Genomic DNA, 20,959 nt, shown 5'->3' on the forward strand with positions numbered 1-20,959 from the left:
CTCTTACTAAATACTCACTGGTTGTTTGGAGGGAGCGGTGGGATGAAGCCAGGTACCAGTTTTATCAGAAGGGAAATCAGTTCTTCCAAAACACCCTATCCTCTGCATGTGATCTTAATCAGAGCAATTCAGCTGACTTAGAGATTAGCACATCTGTACTTTAATTTATAGTAAATATGTCTTTAAGCTGAAAATATGATAGTACTAAAAATCAAATGCTATTTTAAACTTAGGAGTAGCTTACCAACAGAATAAATCCAACATTGAGTCATTTTTCTAAAGCAAATGATTTCTCTCCCAAATCTTCATTTATCATATACTAAAATAACATTTTATTCTCTCCGGATTGCTTATTATAAAGAGAACAGGACTTGGGAAAGAGAAGGAGCTCTGAGGACAAAACATCTGGAGGAAATTCTCATTCTGGCTTATACTGAGAATGTCATCTGTTCTCCTCAAACTTAGCCTCCATATTCAAAGCTGGTTTGTAAAGGAAAATTTGTGTCCCAAATTATTAGAGTGATAAACAAAAATAGAAAATGGGGAGAAACAAGATATACTTGGCATTAGTTCCTACATTCATTCATTCATTTACTAATCCAACAATGTTTAGTGAGCATCTATTATATACCACATACTGCACCAGGCACTGTGGGAGGCTGAAAAATGAATCAGAAAAAGCTTACACCGTCCATGAAGGGAAGAAAATGAAAGGCAGGCAGTACTGAATGCCCTAATAAAAGAACAAATAAAAATGCTGTAAAAATCAGAAAAGGGAGAGCATTCTTTCTTGGACCATGATGAATCTGAGACGGGTCTCAAAGCACAGGTATGTCTTTGACATGCAGAGATATGAAGAATGGGGACCTAAGTTCAAATAACCGGATGGGCAAAGGCCCGTTGGAGCTGATGTTCTGTTTGGCTAAGGTACAGTGGAGGAAAAAAACCAAAGCAGAACAGGAAGTAAGGTTGGAAAGCCAGTCAGGGCCAGATGTAGAAGGGCTTGAAGAATAAGCCCAGGCGTGTACACCTTTGTGCCTAGAGCAGAACTTCTCAAACTTTAAAGTGCATGCCAATCACGGGAGTCTCTTGTCAGGGTAGGTCTGGGGATGGGACCAGAGATTCTACATTTCCAACATCCTAGGTGGTGTCGCTATCGGGAGACCACACCCTGGGCATCAAGAACATAGACAGTGGGAAGCCATTGCACAGAGAACCCACCCGATCTCCAGTGTGTTCCAGGAAGGCTAAATCTGCCAAGAGCAGGCCGGGCAGACTGGAATGGGAAGAAGCCATACACTGAGGACCCCAACGCTAGTTGTTCTTTACAATCACCTGCAAAGCTCTTACACCATGCCATTACCCAGGTCCCGCTCAAGAGATTCTGACTTAATTGCTCTGGAATGAGGCCCAGATTTCGGCATTTTAAAAAAGGTCTCCAGAGAATTCTAATATGAAAGCAGAGTCGAGAACCTCTGCTGTGGATGATAATGAGTAATGCAATCATTCAGACAACGGGGGTGATGATCTAAACTAGGGCAATGGCAGTGAGGACAGAGTGAAAGAGTCACTTGCATAAAATGCTACTCAAGGAACAGACCATGTGGGCAGTGAGTCAGACATACGGCGACAGCATCATTCATTTCTTCCAGTTGAAGACTGTTTGGTCATTTGTTAAGAACATAGACTCTGGAGCCAGACTGCCTGGGTTTGAATCCCAGCTCTGCTATTGATTTACTAGAGGGGTGTGTGTGTGTGTGTGTGTGAGAGAGAGAGAGAGAGAGATCTTAAGCAACCTCCCTAATTTCTTTATGACACGGTTTCCTCATCCGTAAACTGGGGATACAACAACGATCAAGGCACAAACTTGTTGTGGAGATAAAATGAGTTATATATGTAAAACCCTTAGAACCACACTTTGCACACAGGAAGCGCTCTGAAAGTGTGTGCTGTTATTAGTAGCACAGTTCTCCATCTCTTCTGACCCCTCTAGGATCCTGACCTGCACATCCGACCCATACGGAAAGAAGTCCTTGAGGGCTCTCTACCTTTAGCCAGTCGGAAGTCCCCGCGCACCTTTCGAGAATGCACACGGATCTAGGTATCACATCCCGCCTCACCCCCCCACCCCTGGCCCCATTCCCGAGGTCCCTGCAGGAAGCAGCCGCGGGGTCCCTACTTGAACTGCTGGTCCTTGGTGCTGCGCGTCTTGGCCAGGAAGCGCTCGGCCAGCTTCTCCAGGTTGCGGGAGTAGTCCATCTCGATCTCCGCCTTCTTTCGGAAGAAGTCCTGGAGGTCCTGTAGAAGCTGCACCCGGAGCTCACACTGCTGGTCCAGGCATTTCATCTGCTCTGTGAGCTGGGCGCGGATCTCTGCAACACAAGCAAGGCTAGACCGTCAGATGGCGATCCCTAAAGCCAAGACACAACAAAACAAAAACATACATACCCACATTTACCCCTTTTATTTAGTTAGGAACTTAAAGCCTTTAATTACCAAAAAAAAAAAAAAAAAAAAAAAAAAGGCTCAAGGTTAACATGGGCATAGGATATGAGGCACCTCCAAAAATTCCACCAACCCTTCTGGGACCACTAAGAAACTGGAACCAGGAATCTGCTGAATCATTTAAGAGAAACTGCTTATCGGGCATCTGCTATTGGGTTACCATGTCCTGAGCACCTTACTGTGTTTCGGGCACAGTGCCAGAACTTAAGCTCTCTTTTGGCTGAAAGCCTAATGATTCACTTCTCAGCCATCCTGTTGTGTAGGCACTACTTTCATCCCCATTTTAAAGATGAGAAAACTGACTCTTAAGGAAGTCAAGCTGCTAATGTAGTGCAGCTGGGATCCAACCCCAGAAGGACCCACTCTAGAGCCCAAGCTCCTACTTTTTATACTTTCTCCCATGGTCTCAAGATGTTTTTCCGCATCTTCACAAAGGAGGGTGACTGTTGGGATATTTTAATGGAGATACACAGGGTCCTGCCCCAGATCAAACAGTGGCGATAAAGAACGCAACAAGCACCAGACTTCCAGCCAAGCAAACCTCTCAGCATCGATCAGATTTCATAGTTTCCGATATCACAGAATGTAAACCAGTCTTCAAGGAGCTGATTTTTTTTTCACCAACAAATACCACTCACACTGCTGTCGCTTCATCCTCGGGATGCTCAGAGCCTCTTTTGTGTCAAAGCTAGAAATACTTCGGGCTAAGCTCTAGCTTGTGAATTTCTGCCTAGCGGAAGAGTCCTCACCCAGGGTTAGCCAACACCCTCTCTGGAACCACGGCAACGTAGCTCCAGATGCAACCAGAGCGGCGTCAAATGCGACACAGCATTTGTTACTGACAAGAGTCCTGGCAGCCACGGGGAGCAGCTTGCCAAAACCAGACTGCTCTCGGCTCAGAGAAGGCCCGCAGTGCGTATGCTGCGGGACCTACGTTCCAATCCCCAGTCCCGTCGCAATGGAGCCATCCCTTCACACCTTTCCCCTGCAAGCTGCATTAGGCTGGGACTGTGGTTTCAATCCCCGAGGAAAAGAGCACCTATGCAATTATGCCCTTCCTTAGGCATGCTCCAAAGTCATTCCCAAATCGTAGCGTCATAACAAAACTTTCTATCTATGGCATGTAATGCATGGGGGTGGGGTGGTAGGGAGATCTAGCATTTTCATCTGATCTCTGAATAAATCAGGGGCAAGTCCAGGATCAGAGCTATGAGGCTGAAAGGTTTGCCCACCACTCTTATGAATCAATGACAAGGGGCAAATGGTGCATTTAGCTTCTCCTTGAAGTAGCTGGGCGTCTATAATCTATCCTTATCTTCATTTTTGTCTCTGTTTTCACCCATATCAGAATGTAGCACAAGTATCTGGTTCTTTATGGGTGATCTGGGGGGATCTGTAAGTGCAATTCTCGCCCTCTTCATCCCCATGCCTCCTCCTTGCCAACCATCAATGCCAATCAGGCCTACGGGAACCTCACCTGAACTGAAAGTGAGCCCCGGAGGATGGTTTCAAGCAGACAGAAGGCTGAGCTGAAAAGCCGCCTACCTCATCACTCATCAAAGCTCCCTTGTTCTGTGTTTTTTGGGAGTCTGATTACAAGGGTGTTGGGGGAAGATGTGCAGAGGGCAATGTCAGACATCTAGCTCTTGCCAGAGATTTCTGGGCCTCTTAAAGGGAACAGCCCTTGTCAAGCCTAGAAGCATCTGTCCCCCTTCTACCTATTGGTAGACAGAAGTAGAAGCCGGCAGTAGTGGCCCCTCGGTGGACAGACTGTGGGTGGAGAGCACATTCACGCTGCTCACTGATATTACTTACAACTTGCCCATTAGGGAAGAATCAGAGCATCGTAGGACCAAAGGCTCTCCAGGTACCCAGTCAGTTTCAGATTTGCAAGAGGATGTAGGTGGGAAATGGGGCTGTCCGCCCCCTCAGAGTCACCTAAAATTCATGTAAGACTTTGCCTCAGTAATCTCACTAACCAGGAGAGCAGAAAGGAACACTGTACAACGTATTGTGCGCCACGCTCCAACAAAAAAGGAGGGGCGTAGGCAGATTCCCAAGATACCCGTGAAGTTCCAGAGGTAGACCCCTCCAGGGTTGCCCTGGCCAAGGAATCAGCACTTCCTAAGCGGCCTCTGAAAGATGTGAACCAATCTAAGAAGCCCCCAGGGGCATCCAGCCAACACAGACATCCCCTTGCCTTTCCCGGGTGCCTCAAGTGGCCAGCGTAATACAAAGTGCACCCCACTCTCAGGCGTCCCCGAGGGGACTCCGAAAGGAAGGGTTACTGAGCACCCTTCATGAGGCTTTAAATGCATCATCTCATCTCATCTCCACAACTAGCCCATCAGGTATCCCCAATTATCCTGACGGCACAGGTAAGAAAAGTGAAGTAAGACCTGTTAAGTCACTTACCAAGGGGTCATACCACTAGATGCAAGTGAGGCTGAAGCTAAATGAAGGTCTAACTTGCCAAAGAGCTTGACTGTGGACCAGGGAAACAAGAGACAGAGAACACAAACCTGGAGGCTCTGGAAGTATTTCTGGGTAAATTACAGTTTCTATAGCTCCCACCTATGGAACATCCCCTTTTCCACCTTCTAGCTGAGAAATCATTCAGAATCAAGTCTGGACTGGCCCACTGACTCGATAACGAGCCATGTTCTGACTAGCTCACGACTGGTCTGGGCCCCTTCCCTGCTTCTACAGGGCAGCTTTGGAGAAAGTGTTTTTTCTTGTCCCGGGAGCACACCCTGAGGTCTGCCAGGATGCCCAGAGGGCAGAGAAAGTGAGGAAGCAATGACACCCCTACCTGATCCAGGAAAAGTAGAGTCTCTGCTACTAGATCCCACCTGCTGCTGTGATTGATTCCTGGTCCCCTCCCCCACAACCTGCCTAGAAGGAGAAACCGCCCCGGCTGCCGGCCTCAGGATGCCCACACGACGTGTAAGGGGGCCTCCAACCACCCCCACCTCTAGGCCTGCAGCTCCGGGACAGAATGGCTGCTCTGTCCGGCACAAAATGTGCTGCTTCAGACTTTTGCTGCTGCTGCCGCTGCTGCAAAGACAAACAATGGTCCCCAAGAAGGCAGCTGTGCCAGCCCCAGTCCTCTGTCCATGCACAGAAGGGGCAGGAAACAATAGGCCACTGAATGCCAGCTCGCCTGGGCCATGTGCCCAGGCTGGAGGCCCCTCTGCACCCCGGTCTACCAATAAACTACACGGGCAGAAAGAAGAAAGGGGCAATTTATAAAAGCACGGAGGAATTCCTCCCAATCCCATCGTGTGCTTACGCGAGTACGCACGTGCACGGGGTGTATACTCAAAGACACACACTCGTACCACCCACGCTGTGCTTCACCATATCCACTCAGGAAGGCATTTGAGGTCCAGTTTTCAGTTGGATGAGCGTCCCTGGGAACTGGAGGTGACGGGGTCCTTGTGGGTTCGGTCCCTAGAACTACATGGGAAGAAGTCATTTTCTAGAAGCAGCTGTACCTCAAGGGATGCAAATGAATTCCATGGTCATCCACAAAGCCCAAGTACAAGGTCACCATGAGCCTTGAGTGATACATGCCAAAATGACCTCCCCTGGGCACCTAACACAGCTCATTTATTCACTAAATCTTTACTGAGTCCTATTGTACAGTAGAGCCTGAGCTAGGTGATGGTGGGGATGAATGAAACAGCCCTGTGCCCTGCCCTAACGAAGCCCGGCTTGACAAAGAAAGAGAGGAAAGGAAAGCAAGGACAGTCTTATTGCTTATACTTTGAATACCGGTTATTATAGCATAGTCACGGGAGCAAGTCCCAACCCAAAGACCAACGACTAAAAAAAATCATCAATAGCAGACAAAAGAAACCAAAAAAAAAAAACAAACAAACAAACAAAAAAAAAACCAAAAACAACAAGCCTAAGAAAAATTCAACATCCTCTGGCTCTTTTTTCTATTACTTTTTTTTTTTTTTTTAATGACATTTCTGTAGTTTCCTTTGCAAAAAGAACCAAAGTTTTAAAACTAGTTTCCTGAGCATCAGAGTTGACCTTTGGTTGATACTTCGTTCAAAGATTCCAGTCAAAATTTAATGCCACCGTTGTGGAATTAGATAGTGGTGATCACTGTACAAGCTTGTGCATACACTGAAAAACAACCCCACTGAATTCCTGTACTTTTACAAGGGTGAATTTTGTGGTATGTGAATTACATCTCATTTACAAAATTTAATGCCCCCCAAAGTCATGTTCTTTTGAGCACCATCCTGCCAGCTAAGGGGAAAATGGCCCAACAAAGTAGCACCAAAAGAGGAAGGAATTCTTGGTTTCCATTTCTCCATTTGCATGGGCTGAATCTCAGTTCTGCATTGAATATTCTTAAAGCCTATACCGGAAGCTGCCCCTCTGGCTGGAAAGCTTGGCCATAACATTGAACTCCACGGGCAGACCATCGTTCCATCATTTCCGAACGGTGTCAGATTAAAACCAGCAAGGAATGCTTTTATGCCTGAGTTCAAATATAGGATCAGCAGACATACCCAGCAAGCCTTCCCCCGGGAGGTGCTGACTCCTTGTCCACACTTGGCCACAGCTGAGATCCCAAGTACACCTGTCCTGGGAGTTAGAAGGAGGCTCGTTTCCATTTTGGAAAGAGGGTGAAAGATCACAAGAAGGATGAAATTAGAAGAAAAATTAGCCCTAACAGGATACTGATCATTTAACAAAAACAGCACCTTGCCACACTTCTAATCATGTAGATGCTAAATTACATAACGTCTGGCAACACAGGCAACAGTCTTCTGAAAACTGTCCCCACTTCAGGGGACAGGGAATTCACCAGTCAGCAGAGCAGAGGAGAATTTTGTTCAATCCGTTGCTTTCAATTCAGAGATATGAGTACCTTTCTTCCCCTCTTTCAAAATTCCTTCTTCAGGAATTTTCTGCTGAAGTCACACAAAACCCCCTCCTAGGAGTCCCACATTTCTGAGGAGAAAATGAGGGTGGGTGGGTAGGCCAGGAGAAAAATGTAATCTCACAGGAGAGTAACGCAGGCAGGCCCTCGCCTTCTCCTTGATGGTCTGGCACCTACGGGATAGGAGCTGCAACTTCCACACGTTCTGTTCAGAACACAGCGCGTGAGATCAGCCCATGTGCCCTACTGGAACTGGGACTGACTGCCAGTCTTTTTCCACAAAATCTGCCTTACCTGCTCTTAGCCCTTTCACAAACACATGATGTCACCTCAGCCACCTCAGGAATATTAATTCCTAGTACCTTTCCAGCAAGTGTTATATAAGAAGACAATTGAAGCTTTCATCAGGCTCTACCCTGCGTATCTCTTACCAAGACCTCTTATCTCAAGGGTAATCAGCCCCTATCAAAACTGTTCCCCAGGAAACAAAATGCTGGGATGCCCTGCCAAGTCCGGCTCTTCACCCTACTGGTTTGCTCTTCTACAAACTCAGTAAAATGGCAGCGCCTTCCAAAATCCTTGCCGGACAGATGACAGAACCAAAGCCCAGAGAAAGGAGAGGAACGGCCAGAGATCACATAGCTATTTAGCTGTGGATGTCGGACTGAAACCCAGGTCATTGGGTTCCCAAGCCACTGTCCTTTCTTACCTACTCTTATCATAAAAATGTATTTGTGCACCTGATGGGTTCACCAAGAATAGAAAGACAGCAGTCCTCACTCCAAATTAGCCAATAGTAGGGAAGAAATCAGTGAAAAAGCCTATAGCAAACAAGGAGAAATAAAAGTAGAAATAAACAAGGTCTGCTCACAGTGATAGAGGAAAAGGAGACATAGATCAGCTTCAGTCCACCTGCTATACCCCTTCTTTTATGGCTGAGTTGTCACTGTTCCAAGAAAAGGCCATCATCAAGCTACTTTTGGTAAAGTAGAAAACAGCAAATATTCTTCCTCGAAGAGTGACTGATGGCCTTTTTCATCGTTACTTCACCCTATTAAACACAACATAGAACTAGACATAAGTTAATCTGACAACCAACCAATAATAGCTCCGAAGCTTCCAGAACATGGGGATGTGATAGATAATTATCTCTTCTCCTTCTCTGCATCTATATCCTCCCCAACTCTTAATCTATGTGCTTTTGGTAAAGCTGATTCCACCTCTGCCCTCTCCAAAGATGGTGGCCATTACCTGCAGGCCAAGACCTGAAGACAATGAGAATCTGAGACTGCTGCCGCCATTTTGCCACCACGAGTGGAAAGCCTGTTTGAGAATGGAGCTGACCCAGAGAAAACAGAGCTCAGAGATGGGAAAAGAAAACTCGAGCCCTTGAACCAAGTCATGGCCAGATGCCAGGCTTATCCCTGACCCTTTTAGCATCATCATAAGCCAACTCATTCACTTTTTTGCTTAAAATAGTTTGCATTGGATTTTTGGTTCCGTAGAAACAAAGGAATCCTCATGAATAAAGTGAAGGATTCTAAAGTGCTCAGAGGCATTATTAAGTTCCCTATGCTCAAGGAACTTAACAATCTAATTGTGAAGACGGGATCAAAATATACATTTTCGAAATTTATATACTAATACACTACCTAAATTATGCTAGATATTATGTTACATAAATTATGCTGGGTATTTATTTAACAGATATTTGTGCTAGATATCTGTATTACATTAATTTTCATGTTATTGTATACTATATGGTGTGTGCTGTATATGTATACTTGAATTTAGGAATAAATACTACTAGTAAAAGTTTTGAGGAGTCAGAAAGTGTAGCGAGGACTAACATGACTAAAGCAAGGCTTCTTGATGAAAACTAAAGTCCTTGAGAGGAAGAATTTGTCTCTCCAGTTCACCAACATACCTCTGGGACCCAGAACAATATCTGGCAGGTTTTCAAATTTGTGGAGGGAAGAAAGGAGGGGAGAGAAAGAGGCAGGGAAGAAGGGAGGACACAGAAGTCTGAACTGGTATTCCTAGGATGGGTAGAATTTCAGTAAGTGGAAGGGTGAGGAGGCCATATTCCAGAGGAAGATAAGACATAAGCCAAGAAATGGGAATGTTTGAACATGGCCTTGCTGTGACGTAGTGAGGAGGATGGCTGAGCTAGAACAAAGGGTACCTTGAGGCCTAGTCAGAGATAAGGGTACGTGGGGAGGAGCAACTCAAAAGCTAACAGAGGAGTCTGGATTTCAAGCAGCCAGAAATGGAGCTGGTCAAAGTGTGTGTCACAATGAAAACAGAGCCGAAGGAAGATCAGAAGAGGTCTGCTGGATGGATTCCTAGGCCTTCTAAAATTAAGAGATGGACTGAGCATTAATGAGCAATCCAGGCTGAACCGTACAGAAGTCACCATGAGCAGGAGAATTCCATGAGTGGAAAACCCCTGCCCATACCAACTCTAACTATTAGTAATAATACACGCTGTAGACCAGTGGTCCTGAAGCTAGTGATTCTAAACTATCCCTCCCTAGGCGATGGTGAGCAAAGGGGACAGGTTAGAGAGATCTTCAGGTCTAAAGGTAAGATAGTGATCTTGGCAGGAGGAAGGCAGGAGTGAAGTTCTGGTCTCCCTGGCTTCCCTTTTGACTTCGGTTCTTTCTGATGTACTTTTAAGTTTGGCCATCTTCCTAACTGTCCGCCTGAGTAGTAGATTATCCCAAAGTTATGAAAAAAGAAACTCTCTTCCCCTTGCATTAACTTCACACCATCTAAAAACAATGCATACAGCTCTGGAGACAAAGGGAAACCAGACCATGGGAAGGAAGAGGAGAAAAATGGTCCTAGGAGTTTCCAAAGGACACTCTGTCATCCATTAACTTTCAAGCCCCCAAATGAACACAGAAAGCAACCTCGTAAAGCCGAGGGGGAGGAGGGTGCGAAGGGGAATATCTCAATGAACTTGAATCATCACAATTGCTCTGGCAAGCTGCCTTGGGTCTTTCAAGTGATTCAACAGAAAGTAAAGACAAAAGGTTCCCAAATGAACAAGCTGCCACATCAAATGCCAAAGTAGTAATTTTAGCTCCTAGGCCTTGCCTGAGATGTTTAAGAAACAAAATTCCCAAAGTCCAAAGTCTAGAATTAACTTGTATTACAAACTAAAGATCTGCAATGAGATGACCAACAGCTCCTCTGGGAAATGTCACCTGATGGCCCTAATTTCGGTGTTGGAGGCCAACTGGAAGTCGGTTCCCCAGAACCACAGTAATCAACCAACAAATCCAGCAAATATTTATCTTGCACTGTCCCTGTGCAAAGGTACAAGTAATGAATCACGGACCACACAAGAAAATATAATGCACTGTCTTACTCTCAAGGAGTTTACCATCCAATTGCTGGGGGGAAAGGGGGAGGACTAAATGCAATAGTATTCAACAGTATAAGCCTGTGCGTGCTAAGCACCAAAACAATGTTTGAGATGCTCAGAGACAAGGAGATCCGTATAAACCAGCGTGGACCTGAGTTAGTCTTGGGGCCTCGATCTGGGGAGGATTACGGAGATATAAAGGTGCCAGAGGAAGGAAGGCTGTGGCTACTAAGGCAAAGGCGAGGAGGCAGAACTGGGCAGATCTGGCTCAGGAGGCTCTGAGTAGCACTTCCGGGTCAGAAGAGTATGGGATCGGGGGGGGGGGCAAGGAGGGGAACAGAAAAGCGAGATGCAGGTCAGATACAAATGCAGTTCACAAAGGCTCCGTAAACTGCGAATAAAGCAAGGTGAGCGTCTCGAAAAGCAAGAGGATAGCACAAGCAGAGTCCAAACCCAAGCGATCTCCAACCGAACAATGCTTCAAAAGAAAAAAATGTCCATTTAAACGTGTCCACTGCAGTAAGGGACAACAGTAAACTGTAGGTGCTGAAGGCTCCAGCACAGTCAAACTAAAACAAACCGATGAGTATTAAAATCCAGACCCTAAATTCCTAGAGAGCTGGCTCTGGAAGGCTTATCTTTCTGCTAAGGATCTAGCATGGCAGGAAGGTCGACAGGTTGTTCCAGGTGTAGTTCAACTAGCATGGACCGAGCACCCACTCGTTGTGGGGCAGGGAGAGGAACCACAATGATTACAGAGGACCGAGACATTCACTTGGCCTTTGAAGTGCCTGTGGAACTTCCTGTTGGAAAAGGCAGCTTTACCGTGCAGTCTGGAGCTCCCAGGAGAAGGTCAAGTCTAGAAACAGGCACTTGGGAGCCATCAGCAAGTAGACAGAAGTATGAAGTTAACTATAAAAGTGAACACAGTTGCCCATAGAAAGCATAGAGAACCAACGAGAAGTAAGCCTAGGCCTACAGACACCTCCATTTAGGTGGAAAGCAAAGGAAGAGGAGATGGGAAAGCAGACTGAGCACGAAAGACAGATCTCCAAGTGTCAGTAACTGCAAAGCACTTAAATAAGAGAGCCGGGCAGTTTGCTAACTTGGGCGGTTAGGAGTCAATCACTATCAAGAACCTGCTAGGCAGACCCCATGTACACATCACCCAAGACCAGCACAACCGCCCGGCTGGCCAGCTGGAACAACTCGTGCTGTTCCAGCTACCGCGGCTGGGCCTTGGCCTTCAAGCCGGACAGCGCCTGGCCCTGTACCCGTGCAGCAGGCCTCTCATGTCCCAACCCAGGGTCTCCTCGTTGCCACGGAGGCCTGAGGTTTGGACAGACTGCCTCAGCCACCAGCCATGGACCAAGAAGCACAGGAGAGCTGAAACTCCATGAAGTCAACCCTCGGCCAATAGATGGGAATAGGCAAGTGGATCTTCTCTCTCCTTGCCCCAAGGACTGCTCAGAGACACAGTAGCTTCCCCTAGTTTCTCTGAAGATGTCCCACAAGACAAACCATCCGCCTCTGGTGAAGCTGTCGCCAGTTTACAAGCAGTCCCTTTCATTTGCTCTCTTTCCCTGCCACTTGTCACTTCGCTTTTCTCCGCATTCCTGCTTCCCCGGGATGGCTCTCCCAGAGAAAGTGTAAGCCTGTGTGTTTGGCTCTATTTTCTAAGAAACTCAGACGAAGACACTTACCATGTACCAGGCACTGTTCTCGATGCTGCATACACAGTCTCTTCTGCTAAGCAGATCCTTGAGAATAGCTAACCGATGATTTTTCAAGAAGTCAACATATACATCAAGCGATGGGTTGGTTATAAGAACTAATGTCGTCGACTACAGCTTATTTTCTCTCGAAAAGAAAACTGCCTCCACTGAAGTTACGGACAGGCACTATCTTGTATAAGACGGTATTCAACAGGGATCACAGAAACCATTTATTAAGTACTTACTATGAGCCAAACAAGCTCACAGAAAGTCAAGTCACCATTCAAGTGTAAAGGTACATGATCTCATTTAATCCTTAAAACATCCCAGTGGGGTAAGCCTGCAGGAAAGCCGAGTGGTTAAAGAGTGCAGACTCTGCATTCGGAGGACCAGAGCTTCGACTCCAGCTCTGCCGCAAGCTAGCTGTGAATCCCTGGATCAAATGCTTAATCTCGGTCACTCTGTTTCACTCTCCAAAAAATGGAGCTTGTAACAGCAGCCGTACCCGTGGGTTGTTACGAAAACTGAAGAGATGAAGGGCTGACTATGTGCCGGGTGCCCCGTAAGTCCCCATTAAAAGTCAACTTTGACTCCTCCCAATTTTACAGACGAAGGACCACGGAGGTTCAGAGATTGGTGGACTGCTGGAGGTCACCCATACAGGTAAAGATCACAACAGGATTTGAACCAGATAGTTAACTTCTAAAATCTATGTCTTCACCACTCCCCTGCCTCTGTGTATTAAGCTGAGATATGGACTCGTCTGGTTGTCTTTCACACTGGAAACCTACAGTTCTCAGTTGGCAATGTTGATAGGTTAATAAAAGGAATCCCTGAATTTCTTCAATTTAACAAATAAAAGTCCTGGGGCGCCTGCGTGGCTCAGTCCGTTAAGCGTCTGCCTTCCGCTCAGGTCAGGATCCCAGGGTACTGGGATCCAGCACTGAGTCTGGCTCCTTGCTTGGCGGGGAGCCTGCTTCTCCCTCTCCCTCTGCCTACTACTCCATCTGCTTGTGCTCTCTCTCTCTCTCTCTGACAAATAAATAAAAATTCTTTTAAAAATAAATGAATAAATAAAAGTCCTCATTCGCACTACCTTAGCTATGAATGTTTAAGTATATTGCAGGGGGTGGAGTAGGAAAACAACTTTTTTCATTTCCTCTTAAAGGTTAGAGGAAAAAGTCCATGCCCCACCCAGAGATGCTTTCAACTGGAGAGGCACAGAGCAAAATCCGCTTGGAAACCAATCTGGCTGGGTTCAAAACACCAGCTCTACCACTTACTAGCTGTGGGATTCTGGGCAAGTTACTTAACTGCTCTGTGCCCAAATGTCTCCATGTGTAAAAGTTCCACAATAATGATACCCTCTTAGAGATTTAATGAGTTAATATTTGTAAACTCATCAGAACAGTTCCAAGTACATTGTCCTATATATATTTCTGTTAAACACATAAACCATGCCTCATGGGCTGTTCAATCCTGTAACTTTCTGGACAAGAAAGTTCATAAAGTCATAGGTATCATATAGAATAAATTAGTGGCTTCCAAACTTTTACAAGACAATACACACACACACACACACACACATCAGAAGTTTCATGAACTATGTATCCTTACTACATGCTATAAATTCATATTTTCCATGTCTTTTTTTTTAAGGTTTTATTTATTTATTTGACAGAGAGAGAGATCACAAGTAGGCAGAGAGGCAGGTGGAGAGAGAGGGGGAAGCAGGCTCCCCACTGAGCAGAGAGCCCGATTTGGGGCTTGATCCCAGGACCCTGAGATCATGACCTGGGCCGAAGACAGAGGTTTATTAACCCACTGAGCCACCCAGGCACCCCTCCATGTCTTTTTTTAAAAAAAGATTTCATTTATTATTTGATAAAAAGAGCAAGCACAAGCACAGGGAACAGCAGGCAGAGGGAGAGGGAGAAGCAGACCCCCCGCTGAGCAGGAAGCCTGATGCCAGGTTCATCCCAGGACCCCAGGACCATGATCTGAGCGGAAGGCAGACGCTTAACCCACTGAGCCACCCAGGCACTCTTCCAACTCTTTTTAAATGCTAGTTACAGCCCACTAATTTCATTTCATGACCTGCTGATTTCTCGACCTACAGATTAAAAAGCTCTAGAATAAACCACATGACCACGAAAAACAGAACTAGAACACAGTCTTCAAACTACTCAGCTCCTTCTTCACAGTTATTACTGAGTCAGAAAAGGCCTAAGTTTCACTTCCTGCTGGAAAAGAAACTGTACATTCTGGGTCCTCCTCCCCTTCCCTCCACAGTTCACGTGAACACTAGAAACTCAGAGACCACCAAGGAACCAGCGGGCACTTCCCGTCTCTACAACTGTGACTGCCTGATCGGATGTGCCATCTGCGCCAGAGAGAGTTCCCTGGCTCGTGCCCCTGGTTTCACCTTCCTGATTTTGAGGCCCAATAACTATAGTCACCCTTCGTATCTTTGGAGGGAGGCCCCTCCAAAGATACGAAAAAAAAAATACTGCTGATCTAACACAACAAAGCAATGTCATTATATATACAATACATGGATTATAAACAGAAGAGATGAACTTTGTTAGTGGTTAAGTTTTTTTAAAAAGTTCTTTTCTGTTAGAGACAAGTACTGAAATATTCAAGGATCAATAATGTCTGGTATTTGCTTTAAAGTGATGGAGGGGAGTGGGTGGGGGTGGTGAGGGGATATAGACAAAATAAGCCTGGGGTGAACTGAGCAAGGTGATGGGTACATGGGGGTCAATAACACTATTCTACCTATGTTTCTATATGTTTGGAACTTTTCACAATTAAAGGGTTTTTAAAATCTAATTAATGGCATGTTTTTTAAAAAGGGGGGCTTAAGATACAGTAAACACAAAAGAAGACAAATAGGACAGAACAAAGAGCCAGATAGAGAATACAGATCTATTTCCTTAAAATGAAAGAACTAAATCTGCAGGTAGAAGAAGCATACTGTAGACCAGGAAATGTACATAAACTGTCAATATCAGGACATATGATGTTTACATTTTTTGACCTCAAGGATAAAGAGAATCATTTAAGAATCAACGGATCAAAAAGCAACACTCCTAACAACACAGGGGTCAGATTTCTCCAAAGCAACGACAGAGGCCTGAAGATGATGGCGCCATGTTCTAAAAAAATTCTCAGGGAGAATAACTGTGATCCAAGAATAGTACGGCAAGCTGAGTCAACTGTAAAAGACTCCAACATCTGCAGACTTGAAAGATCTCAGCCTATATAGACCCATGAACCCCTCCTGTGAAACAGAAATCCTGCACCCAATAGATAAATCAAAATAAAACCAAAGGCAGAGAGACACCGTGGTAAAGAACAGGCAGGAGACACAGTGCCAAGAACAAACACAGGAGAGCATGCAGGGCAGAATGTAAATGTTAGCAATACTGCCAAGCAAGGAAAAAAAAAAAAAAAAGTCCAGATAAGCTCTAAAAATTAGGAGATGGGGAAGAGAGGTACGAGAAAGTGTAAGAATATGAATCACCTAATCCTGCCAGGCAAGGAATCAGCCAATCTGTCTCAAAGTGAAGACTGAGCTAAAAATATGGTTTAAAATATTAACAATGACCTCAGCATCCTCAAGATCTTCCTAATCATTTTTTTAGCCTTTGGGAGAGCTCGTAAGAGCTATGATCTTCTGCGGCACAGAAACATGTACGAGGCAGTCAGCAAGTCCTACACCTTCACTTCAATTTCTTTTTTCTTCTAAATTCAAGCAAAATTACATTCAATTGTTTTTATTTTTAAAGCACATATGGCCTAATGCCATTCTTATAAAATTAGTTCTTGCTCACTAAAATCATATGCTTGTGTTTTGTATCATCATTTTCCCCTCTACTGGATCATTCCCATAAGCAAACAAGCCGGCTATATTTCCTGCATCTTATTAAACACACACGTACGTATACACACACACACACACACACACACACACACATTTCCCTTGATCTCCCTGCTCCTTTTCAGCTTTTTCCATCTTGCCTTCTCCTTACAAGAAAACTCAAAATGGTTGTCCATACTCTCTGCTTCCACCTTCTCTCTTCCTTTTTTCTCTTTAGCTCACTGGAGCCAGTGTTTGTCTACTCTCGTGGTGGCAGGAATGACCTCCACAATGCCGACTCTCAGGACGTGGCTTACTCCACGCCACCAGACTGGAGAGAGGGGCTCACTCCCTGGTCCTCCCTGGTTCTGGGACACCATCCTCTCCTAATATGCCCCTGAAGACACATTCTCATTCTCCTTGGCTGGACCTTCCCCCTTCCTTCCAACCTCTCATTGCTCCCTGAGCTCAGTTCTAGGACCTCACTTCCATCTCTAATTGCTCTCTGTAGATCTCTTCCAGTTCTGTGTCTGGTAATTTCCAAATTTGAATCCCTAGTCTAGACCGCTTCCTGAACTCCTGCCTCCTATAAATGCCTTAATAGTTAGTTCCTCTTGGGTGGCTAACAGGTACTTAGAACTAAACATGCCCAAACTCAGCTCTCAATACTCATCCTGATTCCCCATCTCACTAAGAGCACCCTCATTCACCTGTCAGACCAAAAAACTTGGGAGTCAGTACTGACTCTTTTCTCTCTCTCAAACTCCCAATCCAATTTAAGAACAAATCCTTAATTAGCTCTACCTTCAAAATGTGTCCAGCATCCAATTGTATCTTATCCCCTCCACCAATCCCACCATTCCCAACTAAATATAAATCAGCATCATTTTGTTCTGAATTACTGTGGGAGCTTCCTAAGCGTCCTGCTGCTGCCACCTTCACTCCCCTGTAGTCTATCCCCTGCTCATCACCCTTCAACAGCTTCTCATTGGAGAAGAAAGCTGAAGGATTTCTAAAGTCTGACATGATCTAGTCCCTGACTGTCTCACCAGTTTCTCCATTATATTCACTCTTACTCACTGGTCTCCAGCCACACTGGCCTCTCTGTTCATAGAGCATGCCAAGTACAATCTCACCTCAGGGCCTTTGCATATGCTTTCTTTGGTTTGAAGCATGCTTCCCCAGCATTCACATAGTTAGCTCCCTAACTTCACTCAGTTCTCAGCCCAGATGTCACCTTCTTAAGTAGCCTTTGTGGCCATTCCACCTGAAAGAGCTCCTCTATGTCCTTACCCAATTATATTTTTCTTCAAGACATTTATAAATCTATTTAGGTATTTATTTATCACCTCATCCTTCCCCTGGAACAGAAGCCCCATGATAGCAAGGATTTCGCTTTATTCCTTGCAGATCCCTGGTCCCTAACACATAGGGAGCACTGAAGGAATACTCATTAAATGAATGAACGAAGAACTCTTGGTGTAATGCGAGGTGGAACAATTTATTGCTCATTTCTTTGTACCTCTCAGTTTCGCTTGGATTTTTTATAATGAGCATTTCTCATTCTGTAAGAAAGCAATAGCTATTCCTTTAAAAATGAAAACAGAAGGCCAACCAAAAATTAAAAAGGAGAGATGCATTATCTAATCAGCTCTACCATATTCTGACAAGTGTTTTTGCCCCATTATTTCTGAAAGCCACAAAAGAGTTCACAACGTAATGCCCACAGGGCATTTTTCACAATGAAACCTTTTTAGGAGGAAACTTTACTGGAACAAAAGTTTTAATTGCCCAGGGCTGACCAGAGTGTGAACACAGGGCTCCCCTGCGAGAATGTAAATTGGCAAGGTTTTCCTAAATATCACTTCCCATTTGCAATCTTTTTTTCAGTATTGCTTCCATAATCCAGATGCCAGAATCTGTTAGCATACTACAAATGAAAAGGTGTGATGGTCTTTGGTAATACTTACATAGAAAATAAGACACTTTCCAGTAACCTCATGCTTTCTGAACATCAACAACCAGGGTTACAGAATTACAGAGATCACACAGGCCCGTGAGAGATTACAGAAGGCCCCTGTGAGCCCTAGTGACACACATAACCACCAGGAAATGTTCGTGTCCCTGTCCCTTCAACCAACCCACAGCAACACCCACCAGGGTCAGTCAGCAAGTGGCAGGATCTGCTTCCTCCCCGCTCCAAGAGGCCCAGGGAACGGAGGGGAGCACAGGACCATCCCCAGTCACTGAGGAGTGAAGGCCAACGGCAACTATGAGGTATGAGTGGCACACAAAGCTAGGCCATGGTTTCAGTGTCTCTCCTTTGTATCCCGTCCCCTCTTACCTGTATCTTTCACTCTTTCCACGATTAGGAAGGAAGCAGTAATAGCCTGTCCTCTCTGGAAATGCGGTCTAATAACCTAGCATCACGGGGCTTACCGTAGAGGTCATCCGTCCCTGGGTAGAACTCAATTCCACCTACATTTGTTAAGGCTGTCGACCAAGCAGTCGATTGTGAATTCCCAGCAGTGGACACATGTCTTCCAAAGCCTTCACACAGCCAATGGCTGCGGCTCCTTTGTCTTCTTAAAAAATCAGTAATAGGAATGTTTTCCCAATCTTCCTTTTAAAATTGGACAGTTTAGAGCCTCTGTATATCACGTGAGTGCGCACAACGGTTGGGAGTGATGAGTCAAACATCACTAACTAGGCCAAGGTGGTTTTTTACTGTGGTAAAATATACACAATATAAATTTTACCGCTTTAACCATTTTTTAAGCATTCAGTTCAGCGGCATTAAATATATTCACATCCGCTGTGCAACTGTCAACACCATCCATCTCCAGAATGTGTTCCTCTTCCGCAGCTGAAACTCTGTCCCCATTAAACACCAACTTCCCATTCTCCCCTCCCCCCAACCCCTAGCAACCTCCATTCAGGCCAAGGTGCTTTTGAGCATGCTACAGTTTACTGGCTTTTCAGTTCTGGAAGAAAGGCATTCCCTACCTATACTGTGTTACTGCCTTGCCGATACACAGTTGGAACCGTCTGTGGTATCTCACCATTTAGAAACAAAACTTGAAAATTACATTTAAGAAGCCATTTTTTTAAAAAAGATTTTATTTATTTATTTGACAGAGATCACAAGTAGGCAGAGAGGCAGGCAGAGAGAGAGGAGGAAGCAGGCTCCCTGCTGAGCAGAGAGCCCGATGTGGGGCTTGATCCCAAGACCCTGAGATCAGGACCTGAGCTGAAGGCAGAGGCTTAATCCTCTGAGCCACCCAGGCGGCCCAAGAAGCCATTTTCTAATAGAGTGCAAAATACAAAAGTTCTAACCATTAGGTCAAAAAAAAAGTGTTTCTCTTATTTTTTTTTTAAATGTATTCACAGGTCATTAAATTTTCAACTAACCTTTCATGCGTATTTAGTCCCAAACTAAGCACAATATTTTATTTTTAAATTTATTTTTGACAAATCACACTCTTTGTTACATCATTTATTCTAAAAAATTAAACAGTGCATATCACTTGTTCAATGAGGAAAGAGAAAAATTACCTTCTATACAATGGAGGCTATTAAAAATTTAAGTCTCTATTAAAATAAACTGTGCAATATAATTTTAATAATGTTGATATAAAAGAAAATGTTTTACCTAAATTCACCTCTTTATCATAGTTTATAAAAATGACACCATTATTTTTTAAACTCCTGAGGGGGTTCACGAAATTATATTACTCTGAAAGGACTTCATAAATTTTAAAATGTTGTGCAATGCCAGTCTAATATAAAAGTCTTTTTAATCAGACTCCAGTAATTTTAACTAGTTTCCCTTCTCTTGATGCTAGGCCTGCCTTCCCAAGGAAACTAGTCTATCAGAAAAGACAGACTATAAAAAAAAAAACAAAACTGCAGTGTGATGAGCCCATTAACACAGGAAAAGCAGACACTGTGGGAATGGACAGTCTAGGGCTTAGTGATGGGCTCCCAGAAGACATGGAGTACTGCAGTGAGCCAGAGGAAGAGGACAGGAAAAGTGTTCTAGCCCAAAGGGAACAGCATGTTCAAAGGCCCTAAAGCAAGAGAAAAGAAGCCACATACATGCAAGGAATTGAAATAATCTAAGAAATTCAAAGTAGCTGGAACATAGAGTTTAAGTGGGAGAATGAAAAAAGACAAGACTGATTAAAGAAAGAGGCAGGGGTGAAGCCTGGAGAGTACTGCAAATCGTCTGAAGAAGAAGGGCATTTTTTGCTAAGAGCAATATTCATTAATATGAACACAGAGCAGAAATTAGATAAGCAAACTACAGCGCTTTTAGTGACGTAAGAGCTCTCCTCCAGCACAGAGCCAAAGCAGAGGGGAAATGGGAGACTTTTTATTTTCAGAGAGTTCAAGGTTTCCAAAAGTCTTCTTATAATGATTGCCTCAAACTGAATTTTCCAAATAAAGGAAAATGCAAAGACTTCCCAAGACACAAAAAGTCCAGTGCTCCCAAACAGGATCACAACACAAAACGGAACAACAACAACAAAAACAACAGAAGTTCGGACCTTGCGGGTAGATCAGTGCCATCCTTTAGACATTTAGAGACAGCA

At 44.7% G+C, this 20,959-nt stretch overlaps 1 protein-coding gene across 7 annotated transcripts in view; it reads right to left on the reverse strand.

The window, feature by feature from the left end:
- Positions 1 to 20,959, reverse strand: part of SRGAP2 (SLIT-ROBO Rho GTPase activating protein 2) — a 228,253-nt gene that overhangs the window by 137,598 nt on the left and 69,696 nt on the right. For all 7 annotated transcript variants that reach the window (XM_045982176.1, XM_045982174.1, XM_045982175.1 and 4 more), the window contains exon 3: positions 2,180 to 2,372. In XM_045982176.1, the coding sequence (XP_045838132.1) occupies positions 2,180 to 2,372 (193 nt within the window). The remainder of the gene's footprint in view (positions 1 to 2,179; positions 2,373 to 20,959) is intronic.

Source organism: Meles meles, chromosome 17, assembly GCF_922984935.1.
Source record: "Meles meles chromosome 17, mMelMel3.1 paternal haplotype, whole genome shotgun sequence".
NCBI classification, from domain to species: Eukaryota; Metazoa; Chordata; class Mammalia; order Carnivora; family Mustelidae; genus Meles; species Meles meles.